A 17099-nucleotide genomic window follows, 5' to 3' on the forward strand; every position below is an offset into this window, starting at 1 on the left:
ATCGCACGGCGACTAAGTCGCCTTCCTTATACTGACATCAAGGCCTATGCTTCTTGGTAAAATATTCCTCATTTTTCCGCTGAGAATCTTCTATGTTTCCCAATGCTTCAGCCCACATGGCTTCTAAGTCCCTGGGTATGTGTTGAGAAAGTGGACCGATCTTTAGGGTTCTTCCATTTATTCGACCATCTCGTCCCGTTGATGGTTCGTTACTTTTACCGTCCAACTCTTCACATCCATCTAAAATTCATAAAAAAAATTGTTAGATACATTGCATTTGAAAAAAATATGCAATTTACTAATAATCATTACCTTTAACCAGCAAAAAAGGAACCAAACGGTTCACATTGCGTGTTCTGCTTGAACGATAAAACTTTTGCTTTGAATTTGATGTGTGACAAACAGCAGCAAGGCGAAAACATAAAACGATCACCACAATACTTACATACAGCGACCCATCCGACCTCCCAATTGGCGTACAAATGCCGATATCCGTCGTAATCCTGAAATGCGGCGGTTGAAGCACTGACCGCAATACGATTAGTTTTGACACCTTCCTAGCACATTTGTCATCTTCACGCTTACTACCTAACACCCTCAGCAAATTCGAGCAGTTTCGAGCAGTTATTCTAGCCCAACCTAGCATCACAAACAACAACACACGCACTTCCCAACTGACATTTTATAGCAGGCTTATAGCGGTTTTCGAGTTCTTTTAGCTAAATCTCGATGCTTAATCTTGCCTTAGAGAGCAGCAGATTTAGCTAATTATAACAGTTCGAACGCGTGGTTTCACGTAGTTTTTTCACCCATTTCCTTCGGATCCAAGCTGTCATAGGCCAGAGGCGCTATGGCAGCGCAAATGAAAACAAAGCAAACAATAACACTCGGATTAGATTGTGATATGAATTAATGATTTTTTATTTATTTAACAAACCCGTTCATGTTTCTTTCTCTCCGTTGCACTCCTCGTGTTCGCCAGTGTTCCTTTAGGGGGAAAAAACAAGACTGTGAGTTGAGATATGATGCTCTTCGCCGTACATGAGATGCTGAACTATACCTCATCTCTCGCTGAAAACATGTTTCGGGAAGCGGCAAACACGAATCGACCATCACCGAGTAAAACTCCAGGCTACCGCAGCTCACCTACACGCAAATACACGAACAATCCTTGCACCATCTGCATTCAAACACCCGGTCATGCGCTTCGGCTTATCCGTGCGCGTGCGACGTCCTCTCTCCATCACATTCAGAACACGACTGTCGCTCAGCGTGCTCAGGGCAGAGCGAATAAAGAAAGAGAGGAGCAAAAATTTGCAGGGGTGTCCAGACGGTTTTAAAATGCGCGCTGCATGCCAGTACCAAAACGGCGCGCGAGAAACAGTTCGAGCGCCACTGCACACGTGTGTTCGCTCTCTCGCATTCAGGGGCTCTCAAGCGGAAGATCATGGTTCGAGCAGTGCACGGCACATTGCGGGAAGTGAGAAAATGTTTGATCGCCTCTGCACGCGAGAGCGAACGGGTGTGTGCTGTGCTGCTCGTTCCAACGGCAAACTGGTATGGTGCTGAGCTGCTCTAAGAGCGTAACGAGCATTCGCGCATGAAGCGAGCAGTTATGGCGAGGATCGGGCAATTTTTTTTTGAAATTTAGCCTTTTTTGTATAACAGATGTCAGTTGGGTTACCGATAATTTGTGTCACTCCAACAGTGCTTAAAAATAAAGCACTTATCGCACACTTCATTTTACTCTTAGAGCCACTCTGAACCAGTAGACACACACACTCCAAAGTATATATCATGCACTATTTGCACCTGTCTGAATATTCGAGCAATTTAGACCAGTTTTTTATGCTACCGAACAATTCAAATAACAAAGCAGCACTCGCACAACGCTTTGATTCATTCAAACAGCGCTCGAAACAATCGAGCACTTTTCGCGAACTCAAATCCACTCATAAAGACGCTGTGACGAATAATCTTACACCAAAGTATATCTGGCACTTTTGGCTCCAGCATCCATATTCGAGCAGTTGTCGAGCACCTCCAACATGTCCTAGCAAACCCTCCCAGTCACCAACAGCTATTCCGAACACACTTCCGATTTTACCAGAAAAGCTGCTTCCAATTTGAACAGTTTTATTTTTTGTCGCTTGGGTGCTGGCGATTTTTGTCGGATGGGAATCCGTTTTTGCTTGTGTCAAAATTCGGAAGCCGGAAAGCCGTCAGACTAAAAATTTCCATAAATTTCCGAATTTCCACCGTTTTTCCGACGGAAACGGATTACACACTCGGTTCACATCACTACAATTCAAACCGCACTCAATTCGATCCATAAATGAGCAAGTTATTTACACTTATGCATTAAACGCGGTATATCCGCCACGTGGTGGTGCTGTCACACTACTGACACACTTCTGCCACCACCATTTAATCACTTATTTAGCCTACTTAAGACGTATTTTTTTGGGTCTGATCAATTGATTGCACACTACCACACCGGTAAGGACCGCTTCCAGACCGATCCGCGCGAAATTGGCCGCAAAAACACACACCCGACACTGCACCACCCCCACCATCACACGAGTTATGCACGTTTTGGACCACGTAGCTTTCGCACTAATTCGCCGATTTTTACCTCGTTTTCGGCTTGCGCAACATTTTGGCCACCTTATCGACCGTTTTCACTCACTTCCAAACTCGAGAAATCGGGGATTTCCCGAGAAATTGTGTACCAACCAACCTTGACAGCTGTTGTTGTTGTTTGTGTGGCCTACACGCGCTACATTTCGTCCTAAAAGCTTTAGGCCATTTATCACTGAACTGAAACACAAACCGCGCTCCGATCGGTTCACTATCACCGGGAAAACTGTGTCCATCTGAGTCTGCTTACCGCACTTATGTGCTGGAACCATGGGCCACTTATATACCCGTTATTTCACCGATTTTGGAGCCGTTTTCAATTTTGTACAGTAAAACTTGCGATTTTACCTCCATTGTGCATAATATCTGGTGGATCGAGCACAATTTTACGCCCTTTTTAACCAAACAAAGAGAGAGCGCACTTTGCACAAAGTGCCACGCGCACCGGATGACACCTCGACACTGCTATAGTGACATAACTGCCCAGGCACAACCAAGGTGTATGTATCTAGAGCAAGGGGTATGTATTTAGAACAAGGTGTATGTATTCAGAAGGTGAATTGCGGTGGATTTGACAGAGCACCCGCACCATTTCCCAAGTTATCTTGTCTCCCTGTTTTCGTAAATGTTTTGGTAAATATATTCGTTTACGAAATTTCTTCGAACAGATTTACGAAATTCCAAACTATTTCGAGGATAACTTGTTTATGTTTGGATTCTGTTTGTTTACATTTTGAATGAACCCTGCTCATAAAATCAACCGGAACCATGTTCATCGAATGAAAACCGGATGGCGGACGGTTATCACAACGGATTTACATCCACGGAAGGCTTTCGGAAGGAATTATGGCGTATGTTTAGGAGACGGAAGGTTTCCCAAGTTATCTATACCCCTTGTTTTCGTAAATGTTTTGGTAAATACCTTCGTTAACGAAATTTCCTTGAAAAGATTTACGAAACTCCAAATTATTTCGAGGATAATTTGTTTTTGTCTTGATTCTGTTTGTTTACATTTTGAATGAACCCTGTCATAAAATGAACCAGAACCATGTTCATCGAATGTAAATAAACAAAAGTTCACTATCCTCGAAAAATCTATGTTTCGATAAATTTTGAGGATAGCCATGCCAAATGTAAACAAATATTCGAGGATAAGTTTTTGTCAATGTATTGTGTATTGTCGTGTCTCGTCATGTGTTTTCGGGAGTTCCCCTATTCTTGTATTTGCTCTTTTCTCTCCTGATTTTGCTTTGCTTCTCTACATGTCCATAGACTCTTCGCGTTGTGTGGTGGTATGTTTGTGTGTAAACAACGGTACTTTCGCTGCAAGGTTGGAAGGGGCGGGCGTCGAGTGTGTTGTTTATCAGCTGTAATCTGTGCGTGTGAAACTTTTTCATTGTGCTGAAACGGATGAGTGAGAGTAAGATTAGAAACAGAATGCCGTGTGCATGTATACCTCAGCCTGAAGACTGAACCACCAGACTTGCTCAGAGCTGGAATGAAGTACACGTAATATAAATTAGAGCGTGGTACGCTTGCGCGTAGCAGATCATGGTGTAGTTAAGAAGAAAAAAAGAAGCAGTGCTACAGTCGTACTAGACGCTGGAATGGCTTGTATTGGTTGAAATTTTCTTATTTTTCAGATTCAAAAATCTGTTTGCTCTACAAAGACGATGAGTGCATCTCATCAGGTTATATAATTATATGCTTTTATCCCAGATATCTGGCTTATAGTTTTTTTTGCCTTTTAGTTCTGCAGCGCCATGGTGAACGTTGGGAGGTGTTGGCACGGAAGACGGAGCGGGAAAAGGTTCACGACAACTATGCGGTGATAAGGATATCAACGGATTGTGCATTTACAGTTAGCGAGTGAGCTGTACCTCGTAGGAGAACCTGGCCATGGGTATTGGAGAATGCATATCGTATGTCGGGATCGTGCTTGACCTTGAACACTGACTCTGCTCGATCACGGGTTCCAAATTGGTCATTACGTTACCGGCGGCTTGCCAGCAATCAGCATCGGCTATTCTTTTTCCGTTCAGTTCTTCCTACCGTGCTTCTGTGTATAAAGTGCCTTCCATTAACAGTAAGTTTGATCAATCATCATTCTACACAAATTGGTTTGCTTTTATTTAAGATCAATTTTGCATCTTTTAGTCTCCCGACAACAAGTTGGAGTTGCTTCTAGCGCGGATTATGATGGTGCTGTTGCTGAAGAGAAATGTTGTGTTGCCTGGTTGCACTGGACAGGATGGTTCACACAGTGTAGTCGATCTCCTGTTGGTGTCGATTGTTCCCTTCGAGCCGGAGGCCCATCCCGGCCGCTCAGTGCGATAGTGTTAGGTGCTAGAAATACAAGATGTAAATATAAAATGGTTACTTTACATGTTAATACAGAAAAGGGTACTATATAGGTTATAGAATTACGGCTTTTACTTACTAATAAAAACATGAACGAGCAAAATGCATCACGTACATATTGCGCAGCTGAACCAGGCAAAGAAATGCTCCAGTGTCGTCCCCATTTTTGTCCGGAACATGGTCGTTGTGAAGGTTAATGTAGTAACGGTATTTGAAGGCATATCATGAGCCGATCCCTATGACGATCGAAAGATCCGCATCCTGTTTTATTGACGAAATCATTGCCTGCACAAATTGCTCAAAACAAATCGCACGACTTGAAACCTTATAAAATTTTCCGCAACATTTATTGGCGGAGAACAAATTTGGATCAACAATCACACAGTGAATAGAACGAAGCCGATTGGCTTCGTCAACCTCTCCCCTCTTCTAATCGCATCACGCATGAACTCTTACCCCTTCTCCATGCGCAGCCAGACCAAAAATCAGCGATCAACGATACAGGGCTCGCCTATTCACTTTGCGATGCGAACGGCATATTTTGTACAAAGTGTTTCATTTTGTTATATACATTTTTCGACAAAACCTACCGTCTTGACAATAAAATCATGTCGAAAACCATGTGGAAGAAATTGAAGAACTAAAAACACTTCGGGATTGAATGAAAATACTCAAACGAAATGTAAAAACAATAATAACGGTATAATATATGCCGTTCATATCGTAAAGTAACGAGACAAACCCTGTACGAGTGCACACATGCCCATACACATATTCACCCAAACAAGGTGAATCTATAGGCGTAAGCGAGATGGGTATAATAATAAAAGGAGAGCAAAATGTAAACATTTTGTTCATCATGAACCAAACTCGAGTGTGTGACAAATCATCCATGAGTGCGAGCGAAAGAGGTGTATAAATAGAAAGAGAGGGAGATATTTATCCTCTAAAATTTCCCCTTGGGTTCTGTTCGGTCCGAACAGGTCGCACCTTGAGCCAGTCGTCGGTTGTCAGTTTAGTTTTCATTCGTTTGGCAAAGGCCTATTCGTATGTACACAATGGGTAACATTCATCCGGACGTTACAACTCGGCTATCCTGAACATAAATTGCCCTCAATTTACTATCCGGTGGGCTCAGCCCAACATCTTAACTTATTAGCTTCGAAAACCCCATCGTAGGGTAACTGTGTGAGTTGACATCCTTCTACTTCGGGTACCATGTATCTATCATGAGGCAAGACTTTATGAATAACGCACGGTCCCCTGAACTTAGGATTTAGCTTCTTGTAACCATAATCAATTCTATCAACATATCGCACGGCGACTAAGTCGCCTTCCTTATACTGACATCAAGGCCTATGCTTCTTGGTAAAATATTCCTCATTTTTCCGCTGAGAATCTTCTATGTTTCCCAATGCTTCAGCCCACATGGCTTCTAAGTCCCTGGGTATGTGTTGAGAAAGTGGACCGATCTTTAGGGTTCTTCCATTTATTCGACCATCTCGTCCCGTTGATGGTTCGTTACTTTTACCGTCCAACTCTTCACATCCATCTAAAATTCATAAAAAAATTGTTAGATACATTGCATTTGAAAAAAATATGCAATTTACTAATAATCATTACCTTTAACCAGCAAAAAAGGAACCAAACGGTTCACATTGCGTGTTCTGCTTGAACGATAAAACTTTTGCTTTGAATTTGATGTGTGACAAACAGCAGCAAGGCGAAAACATAAAACGATCACCACAATACTTACATACAGCGACCCATCCGACCTCCCAATTGGCGTACAAATGCCGATATCCGTCGTAATCCTGAAATGCGGCGGTTGAAGCACTGACCGCAATACGATTAGTTTTGACACCTTCCTAGCACATTTGTCATCTTCACGCTTACTACCTAACACCCTCAGCAAATTCGAGCAGTTTCGAGCAGTTATTCTAGCCCAACCTAGCATCACAAACAACAACACACGCACTTACCGATAATTTGTGTCACTCCAACAGTGCTTAAAAATAAAGCACTTATCGCACACTTCATTTTACTCTTAGAGCCACTCTGAACCAGTAGACACACACACTCCAAAGTATATATCATGCACTATTTGCACCTGTCTGAATATTCGAGCAATTTAGACCAGTTTTTTATGCTACCGAACAATTCAAATAACAAAGCAGCACTCGCACAACGCTTTGATTCATTCAAACAGCGCTCGAAACAATCGAGCACTTTTCGCGAACTCAAATCCACTCATAAAGACGCTGTGACGAATAATCTTACACCAAAGTATATCTGGCACTTTTGGCTCCAGCATCCATATTCGAGCAGTTGTCGAGCACCTCCAACATGTCCTAGCAAACCCTCCCAGTCACCAACAGCTATTCCGAACACACTTCCGATTTTACCAGAAAAGCTGCTTCCAATTTGAACAGTTTTATTTTTTGTCGCTTGGGTGCTGGCGATTTTTGTCGGATGGGAATCCGTTTTTGCTTGTGTCAAAATTCGGAAGCCGGAAAGCCGTCAGACTAAAAATTTCCATAAATTTCCGAATTTCCACCGTTTTTCCGACGGAAACGGATTACACACTCGGTTCACATCACTACAATTCAAACCGCACTCAATTCGATCCATAAATGAGCAAGTTATTTACACTTATGCATTAAACGCGGTATATCCGCCACGTGGTGGTGCTGTCACACTACTGACACACTTCTGCCACCACCATTTAATCACTTATTTAGCCTACTTAAGACGTATTTCACTGTGGTTTTTTGGGTTTGATCAATTGATTGCACACTACCACACCGGAAAGGACCGCTTCCAGACCGATCCGCGCGAAATTGGCCGCAAAAACACACACCCGACACTGCACCACCCCCACCATCACACGAGTTATGCACGTTTTGGACCACGTAGCTTTCGCACTAATTCGCCGATTTTTACCTCGTTTTCGGCTTGCGCAACATTTTGACCACCTTATCGACCGTTTTCACTCACTTCCAAACTCGAGAAATCGGGGATTTCCCGAGAAATTGTGTACCAACCAACCTTGACAGCTGTTGTTGTTGTTTGTGTGGCCTACACGCGCTACATTTCGTCCTAAAAGCTTTAGACCATTTATCACTGAACTGAAACACAAACCGCGCTCCGATCGGTTCACTATCACCGGGAAAACTGTGTCCATCTGAGTCTGCTTACCGCACTTATGTGCTGGAACCATGGGCCACTTATATACCCGTTATTTCACCGATTTTGGAGCCGTTTTCACTTTTGTACAGTAAAACTTGCCATTTTACCTCCATTGTGCATAATATCTGGTGGATCGAGCACAATCTTACGCCCTTTTTAACCAAACAAAGAGAGAGCGCACTTTGCACAGAGTGCCACGCGCACCGGATGACACCTCGACACTGCTACAGTGACATAACTGCCCAGGCACAACCAAGGTGTATGTATCTAGAGCAAGGGGTATGTATTTAGAACAAGGTGTATGTATTCAGAAGGTGAATTGCGGTGGATTTGACAGAGCACCCGCACCATTTCCCAAGTTATCTTGTCTCCCTGTTTTCGTAAATGTTTTGGTAAATATATTCGTTTACGAAATTTCTTCGAACAGATTTACGAAATTCCAAACTATTTCGAGGATAACTTGTTTATGTTTGGATTCTGTTTGTTTACATTTTGAATGAACCCTGCTCATAAAATCAACCGGAACCATGTTCATCGAATGAAAACCGGATGGCGGACGGTTATCACAACGGATTTACATCCACGGAAGGCTTTCGGAAGGAATTATGGCGTATGTTTAGGAGACGGAAGGTTTCCCAAGTTATCTATACCCCTTGTTTTCGTAAATGTTTTGGTAAATACCTTTGTTAACGAAATTTCCTTGAAAAGATTTACGAAACTCCAAATTATTTCGAGGATAATTTGTTTTTGTCTTGATTCTGTTTGTTTACATTTTGAATGAACCCTGTCATAAAATGAACCAGAACCATGTTCATCGAATGTAAATAAACAAAAGTTCACTATCCTCGAAAAATCTATGTTTCGATAAATTTTGAGGATAGCCATGCCAAATGTAAACAAATATTCGAGGATAAGTTTTTGTCAATGTATTGTGTATTGTCGTGTCTCGTCATGTGTTGTCGGGATTTCCTCTATTCTTGTATTTGCTCTTTTCTCTCCTGATTTTGCTTTGCTTCTCTACATGTCCATAGACTCTTCGCGTTGTGTGGTGGTATGTTTGTGTGTAAACAACGGTACTTTCGCTGCAAGGTTGGAAGGGGCGGGCGTCGAGTGTGTTGTTTATCAGCTGTAATCTGTGCGTGTGAAACTTTTTCATTGTGCTGAAACGGATGAGTGAGAGTAAGATTAGAAACAGAATGCCGTGTGCATGTATACCTCAGCCTGAAGACTGAACCACCAGACTTGCTCAGAGCTGGAATGAAGTACACGTAATATAAATTAGAGCGTGGTACGCTTGCGCGTAGCAGATCATGGTGTAGTTAAGAAGAAAAAAAGAAGCAGTGCTACAGTCGTACTAGACGCTGGAATGGCTTGTATTGGTTGAAATTTTCTTATTTTTCAGATTCAAAAATCTGTTTGCTCTACAAAGACGATGAGTGCATCTCATCAGGTTATATAATTATATGCTTTTATCCCAGATATCTGGCTTATAGTTTTTTTTGCCTTTTAGTTCTGCAGCGCCATGGTGAACGTTGGGAGGTGTTGGCACGGAAGACGGAGCGGGAAAAGGTTCACGACAACTATGCGGTGATAAGGATATCAACGGATTGTGCATTTACAGTTAGCGGGTGAGCTGTACCTCGTAGGAGAACCTGGCCATGGGTATTGGAGAATGCATATCGTATGTCGGGATCGTGCTTGACCTTGAACACTGACTCTGCTCGATCACGGGTTCCAAATTGGTCATTACGTTACCGGCGGCTTGCCAGCAATCAGCATCGGCTATTCTTTTTCCGTTCAGTTCTTCCTACCGTGCTTCTGTGTATAAAGTGCCTTCCATTAACAGTAAGTTTGATCAATCATCATTCTACACAAATTGGTTTGCTTTTATTTAAGATCAATTTTGCATCTTTTAGTCTCCCGACAACAAGTTGGAGTTGCTTCTAGCGCGGATTATGATGGTGCTGTTGCTGAAGAGAAATGTTGTGTTGCCTGGTTGCACTGGACAGGATGGTTCACACAGTGTAGTCGATCTCCTGTTGGTGTCGATTGTTCCCTTCGAGCCGGAGGCCCATCCCGGCCGCTCAGTGCGATAGTGTTAGGTGCTAGAAATACAAGATGTAAATATAAAATGGTTACTTTACATGTTAATACAGAAAAGGGTACTATATAGGTTATAGAATTACGGCTTTTACTTACTAATAAAAACATGAACGAGCAAAATGCATCACGTACATATTGCGCAGCTGAACCAGGCAAAGAAATGCTCCAGTGTCGTCCCCATTTTTGTCCGGAACATGGTCGTTGTGAAGGTTAATGTAGTAACGGTATTTGAAGGCATATCCTGAGCCGATCCCTATGACGATCGAAAGATCCGCATCCTTTTTTATTGACGAAATCATTGCCTGCACAAATTGCTCAAAACAAATCGCACGACTTGAAACCTTATAAAATTTTCCGCAACATTTATTGGCGGAGAACAAATTTGGATCAACAATCACACAGTGAATAGAACGAAGCCGATTGGCTTCGTCAACCTCTCCCCTCTTCTAATCGCATCACGCATGAACTCTTACCCCTTCTCCATGCGCAGCCAGACCAAAAATCAGCGATCAACGATACAGGGCTCGCCTATTCACTTTGCGATGCGAACGGCATATTTTGTACAAAGTGTTTCATTTTGTTATATACATTTTTCGACAAAACCTACCGTCTTGACAATAAAATCATGTCGAAAACCATGTGGAAGAAATTGAAGAACTAAAAACACTTCGGGATTGAATGAAAATACTCAAACGAAATGTAAAAACAATAATAACGGTATAATATATGCCGTTCATATCGTAAAGTAACGAGACAAACCCTGTACGAGTGCACACATGCCCATACACATATTCACCCAAACAAGGTGAATCTATAGGCGTAAGCGAGATGGGTATAATAATAAAAGGAGAGCAAAATGTAAACATTTTGTTCATCATGAACCAAACTCGAGTGTGTGACAAATCATCCATGAGTGCGAGCGAAAGAGGTGTATAAATAGAAAGAGAGGGAGATATTTATCCTCTAAAATTTCCCCTTGGGTTCTGTTCGGTCCGAACAGGTCGCACCTTGAGCCAGTCGTCGGTTGTCAGTTTAGTTTTCATTCGTTTGGCAAAGGCCTATTCGTATGTACACAATGGGTAACATTCATCCGGACGTTACAACTCGGCTATCCTGAACATAAATTGCCCTCAATTTACTATCCGGTGGGCTCAGCCCAACATCTTAACTTATTAGCTTCGAAAACCCCATCGTAGGGTAACTGTGTGAGTTGACATCCTTCTACTTCGGGTACCATGTATCTATCATGAGGCAAGACTTTATGAATAACGCACGGTCCCCTGAACTTAGGATTTAGCTTCTTGTAACCATAATCAATTCTATCAACATATCGCACGGCGACTAAGTCGCCTTCCTTATACTGACATCAAGGCCTATGCTTCTTGGTAAAATATTCCTCATTTTTCCGCTGAGAATCTTCTATGTTTCCCAATGCTTCAGCCCACATGGCTTCTAAGTCCCTGGGTATGTGTTGAGAAAGTGGACCGATCTTTAGGGTTCTTCCATTTATTCGACCATCTCGTCCCGTGGTTGCTTACCAACTAACCCTCACACATACTTCCACCTGTCCCACGTAAGTTCGAATTATTGTGATTTTCAAACACAGCAGAAGGAAAAAAGCTATTACTAACACAGAACTTATAAAAAATTTGCTTAATGTTGATATCTTAATGAAATTTTAACTAATCTTTTCACTCTTTTGGATGGTGGCGATTCTCTTCCTTGCGATTCAGTACGTGGTTCTTCTTTCTTTTCTTTGATGTTGTCCTGCTTTTGCTTGTTCTCTATCGTTTTGAACAAATAGTTTTTATCGTTTCTTACGGGCCTTTTCTTCAAGTGAGCTATTGGGCGTCGGTATTTTACCCCATTTTCGTTTTGTACGATGTGATATCCAATGCGACCGAAAATAGCACTTCATACTTTTTGACCGACACAACCGTCTTTTTTCACAGTCCTCCAGCAACAGACGCTTCGCTCTTCTCCCTGTGGTTCATTCTCTAAATCGTGCTCTCTTTCTCTGGATCCCACATCCTCCCCTTACAAGAATATACAAAATGCTTCATGAAACTAAACCTAGTTTTTTAAACTATTTTCCCGCATCTCGCTCTCGGTATCGAAACGGGCGTCTTATTTTCCTAGCTCCATGAACTCTTATTGAAACTCTTGCAGGTTGTAACAATCCTTCCACAGGACGCATATCTTTTTCAGGTGACGAGAGCTGCTTCTCCATCGTCGCATCGTTCTCCGGTTCTTCGGCTGGTAACTCCCCATGGTTTTCATTCCTTTCTACATATTTTTTCAAATGTTTAACGCTACGCTCATATTCCTTACCATTCTCCAGATCCTTTACCATGGCTCTCCCTGCTCCTGTAATTTTAATAGCCCTGAAGAAACTGTTTTTGTACACCGTGTCCGCCTTATCTCTCTTTTGTTGCATAACTAGCACCGTATCCCTTTCCTCGACATCCGTATCTTTGGCCCTGCGTCTAATGTCCTCTCTCGCATTTCGTTCGAACTTCGCTGTCCTGTCTCGATCCCTCAACTCCTCATCTAAAATTTGTCTTGAATCGATCTTCGTATTCGGCAGGAAACTAGTAATCGCTCTTCCAAACATTAATTCTGCTGGGGGCGATTTTCGTTACATGATGGGGCCACGAATTATATGCTGCAACGTAATCAGCTAAAGTTTCCTTCCAATTAAATTTTCCCAATTTTGCTATGGACCCAATTCTGTTTATCCCTTGCATGTTACGTTTCGTTTTCTGTTGGATTTAGTGGTGTGCAATGTATTAATTGAACTCCCCAAAGAGCTCTCAACCAACTATGCAATTCCGCACTATTGAACGGAGGTCCATTATCAGCCTGCATGGTCTTCGGCACATAATAGGTGCCAACAATTCTCTTCAAGGCTTTTTTTTATCGATTCTTTGTCCGTTCGTTCCATCGGTACCGCAACAAGAAACCTAGAATAGTTGGCAGTAAGCACCAATGCCTTCCAATGTAACGTATCAGATGATGATGCTAAATCCATGGATACGTAGTCCCAGTGATTTGTTGGAATATTGGTTTGCGTAATAGGAGGTGGATTACTAATTGCTGGCACTCCAAATAACTTTTTACAAAAATTTCTACCTCACGATCCACATTGGGCCACCATAGGCCTTGTCTAAGAAAATTCTTCATTGTTGACATCCCTGGATGGCTTCGATGTGCCAGACTTAATGCCCTCTTCAATGACTTAATGCAACATTGTCGGCAAAACCAACTTTTCTTGTTTCATCAACGCTCCTTCGTGGAGGTACATCTCCTGTTGAAAATGTTGGAACCTCACAATTTCTTTCGGCCATTTCTGATTCTTATCTAACCATTTTATGACTGTCTGTAATTCACTAACTTTAACTGTTCCTGTTGAACTTCTTTCGAGGTCAACGCAAGCAACCCTTCACTGATACAATTAATTTCCGTGACCACCATACACAACTCATGGGGCTCTTTCACAACTCCAAATTGCGGCTCATTACGTTAATCCCCGCTACGAGATGCCGCGTCCACAATATTATCCTTTCCCGATACATGCTGGAACTCATAATCAAAGTGATCCAATCTCAAAAACCAACCTTCTGCCCTTGACATTATGCGTTTGCCAACGTCCTTACGCTGCTTCCCTTTGATCATGAACATTAAGGCCTCACTGTCTGACCGCAATATAAACTTCCTGCCTACTTGATAATACACGAATCTCTCCATGGCACATACTATTGCCAAAGCCTCGCGATGTAATTGTGAATACGTACTCTCCACGACCATCAAACTCTTAGATGCACATGCAATTATTCTCTTTTCTCTCGTGGAACACTCCTCTTTTGTCAAAACTGCACCTAGTCCCCACGGTGAAGCATCCGTGTACAGGATGGTTTTATCCCGTTTGTTAAAATATCCTCTCTTGATAAGATCGTTTTCCGCTGTCAATTTCAACCCGTCCAACGCCTTTTGTTGAATTGGATTCCATGCGAATATGACCTTGCTTGACAGTAAATCCCTTGTCGGTTTCGTTTTGTGAGAAAATCTTTTTATGAAAGAACTTTTGAACGTTATCAGGCCCAAGAAAGTCCTAACTTCCGAAACATCTTTTGGCCTCTCGAACTTCAAAATGACCGAAATCTTTATTGTTGTGGGTAATATGCCTCTCCCATCAATTGAGAATTCCAAAAAATCTACTCTTTCTTGAAAATCTAAAGACTTTTCCTCGTTGATGGTTAGACCATTTATTACTATGACCTTCTTTACCTCTTCAACAAGGCTCTTTAACTTTTCTAGCTACCGCGTGTAAATTAGAACGTCGTCGATTTAAACCACCAATTTTTTACAGTTCGCGAACAATTTCTCCATGACGCTCCGGAATAATTCGGGAGTACACGATAGACCAAACGGAAATCTCCTGAATCTCTTTAACCCGTTAGCAGTCATAAATGTGGTTCAATGACGTATCTCCTCGTGCAGCTCCATCCGTGAAAGTACGCATTCTTAATGTCCAATTTTGTGAAAAATAACTTGCCGTCATTACATGTTATGTCCGCTCATATACGCTCAAGGGTCGGCATCGGATACGGCTCATGAATAATAGCCTTGTTCACCTCCCGGTAATCGATAACCATCCTAAAGTCCTTTGGGCCTTTCGAAACCAACACCATTGGAGACACAAACGTTATCTCGTCGTCTATCTTATCCGCTCTTTCAATTATTTTCTTCCTTTCCATATCCGCGAGCCTTTCATTTACCGCTCTTTTGAACGCTATTGGGACATTATACCTTACAATACGCTTTGGCATTATAGAAGTGTCTACCCTGAATTTTACTGGATCACCTCGGATCTTAGGGAATTCGTTTTCCCGGCCAAACAAATTACAGTCGACTCTCATGTTACTATGCTTTATCAGATCTCTCTCATCTAGATTCCTTTCGACTACATTAGCACAATGTATCTCCGATTGTTGCGCTTTCAATCCAATTTGAATTAAGTTCAAATCACATGCGGTCTCGAAACCTAGTAGTGACACATCTGTCCCGTTCACAACAAAAAACTTTGCTAACTTCCTACTACTGTTAGTGTCCGTAACTTCCACGTGGGCTTTGAATGAGCACAGTACGTCTAACGGTCGTTGATTTGCATAGCCCTTTAGCGTTTCTTCAGAATGCGTTAACACTTCTTGCACTACTGAACGACACTCCTTTCTAATCCTCTCCCAACCTTTGCTGGTAATCGTATTTACTGTTGCACCCGAATCTACTAGAAAATCGAACTCTACCGAGCCTTTTTCACAAGTAACGATTCGCGGATCTTACGCAACACTGGGTGACTTTGCGTGACCGGTGATTAGCTGAAATTAAAACTAAATAGAAGAGCAAAACAAAACACAAAAATTAGAAAAACGTCATTCCAACAACAAGACGAAACCAGCGATTCATTTATTTCCTCTCACAACAAGGAAAAAAAAGCCTCCCATTTTCACTCGTGTACCACCACCTCTACCTGGTTTACTCTTCCAGCCTCTCGCTTCATCTCCATCACTCCCGATTTCCTTTCTGTCGAAAGACGGAACTCCGCAAAATGACTGGTTTTTCCGGTTTAAACCGACGTGTCGGAAATCTCATTGCACGTATCGCGTTGACTGGCCCTAACATGGTTTGATGATCCTGCGCCATCTTTGTTTCACCCGACTTAGCTTCAGCGCGCATAAAATCTAGGTGCTTTCCATGGCTTATCACTCTCTCCAAATCGTTTCCAAAAACACTTGCCATCTCATTGACTTTGGTGGCTATGCCCGAAATCGATCAACGTGTTACAGCCTGCAACATCTCCTCTTCGTGCTGTGTTCCCACGAATTTGCACAACGCTGCCTGCTTAGAAGGGCAGAATCCAATCCTCAAACGACTCGTCCTCTTTCATGCACATTTCTCGGAACTTTAGACGCTCCTTTGCTGCATAGCACAAGTCGTTAAAATATTCATCCAGCGCTTGAATCGTTGCCCTGTAGATGTCATTCGTTGAAACGGACAAATTTCTTTGCTTCATCCCTATTATACTGAGAAGATAACTTACCGCAAAGATTTTTAAACCCGTTACTTGGGTTTTTGCGTCCACTGGTGCTTTGCAGGCCACAAACCTCTCAAATTGGTCATGAAATCTAACCCACTCCACCTTGCGCTGACTCCGTAATGATTCCGTTTCCTTGACAATGTCACTTATTATCCAGCCTTTGCTCATTTTGTAACTCTTTTAGCCAACTGTTCTCGATATCAGACCCACGCATAATGAAAAGAACTAAAATCAGTACTGCCAGCAATAGCCATCGACATTTTTTTCCTCGATCCATCATCATCCAACACCTACCGTCGGCACCACTAACACCACCACCATCATTACTGCATACCGCTAGGATTTCGCCGAGCGAATTTGGTGTCTGCGTGTGTATTGTCAATCCTTACTATTATTATTATAATTTATTTCAATGGACCGCATGAGGCCCTCTTGAAGCGGGATTCAACATAAAATTACAATGTGCACATTAAATGAATAAATGCGGACAAAAAAAATTAACGAAGAGTGGGTCGCACACCACGAATGCAGTTTAAAAACGCGGTGCGCGACATGTCCGGTTGGTGACGATCACACACGACGTTAAATTCGTGGAACATACATAAAAACGGATCAGAGGCGCCAAATCGGGCACGGCGATCCTCCACGTCGAGCAACGATTTAGCCCGGAGCGATCTCGGCGGGACGTATAGGTTGAGGTCAGCAAGAA

At 42.4% G+C, this 17099-nt stretch overlaps 1 protein-coding gene and 2 long non-coding RNA genes across 4 annotated transcripts; 2 read left to right on the forward strand and 1 right to left on the reverse strand.

Moving 5' to 3' along the window:
* Window positions 1-3963: 3963 nt before the first annotated feature.
* Window positions 3964-5108, forward strand: LOC118504828. Its single transcript, XR_004905351.1, has 3 exons — window positions 3964-4331; window positions 4392-4726; window positions 4798-5108. It is a non-coding gene; the product is annotated as an uncharacterized LOC118504828 (long non-coding RNA).
* LOC118504824 lies at window positions 4732-8333 on the reverse strand. Of its 2 annotated transcripts, XM_036039829.1 has the most exons (4): window positions 8298-8333; window positions 6758-6837; window positions 5117-5237; window positions 4732-4986 (listed from the first exon to the last, which is right to left on the reverse strand). In XM_036039829.1, exons 1-4 carry the CDS (start codon window positions 8308-8310, stop codon window positions 4835-4837), a joined length of 366 nt encoding a protein of 121 aa, XP_035895722.1. In that variant the 5' UTR covers window positions 8311-8333; the 3' UTR covers window positions 4732-4834. The 2 variants fall into 2 exon arrangements, with proteins under 2 accessions (XP_035895722.1, XP_035895723.1); XM_036039830.1 differs by lacking the exon at window positions 6758-6837 and having other exon boundaries at window positions 8298-8327.
* Window positions 8334-9271: 938 nt separating this feature from the next.
* LOC118504827 lies at window positions 9272-10417 on the forward strand. Its single transcript, XR_004905350.1, has 3 exons — window positions 9272-9640; window positions 9701-10035; window positions 10107-10417. It is a non-coding gene; the product is annotated as an uncharacterized LOC118504827 (long non-coding RNA).
* Window positions 10418-17099: the final 6682 nt, after the last annotated feature.

The sequence above is a fragment of the Anopheles stephensi genome, chromosome 2, assembly GCF_013141755.1.
Source record: "Anopheles stephensi strain Indian chromosome 2, UCI_ANSTEP_V1.0, whole genome shotgun sequence".
Taxonomy (NCBI): Eukaryota; Metazoa; Arthropoda; class Insecta; order Diptera; family Culicidae; genus Anopheles; species Anopheles stephensi.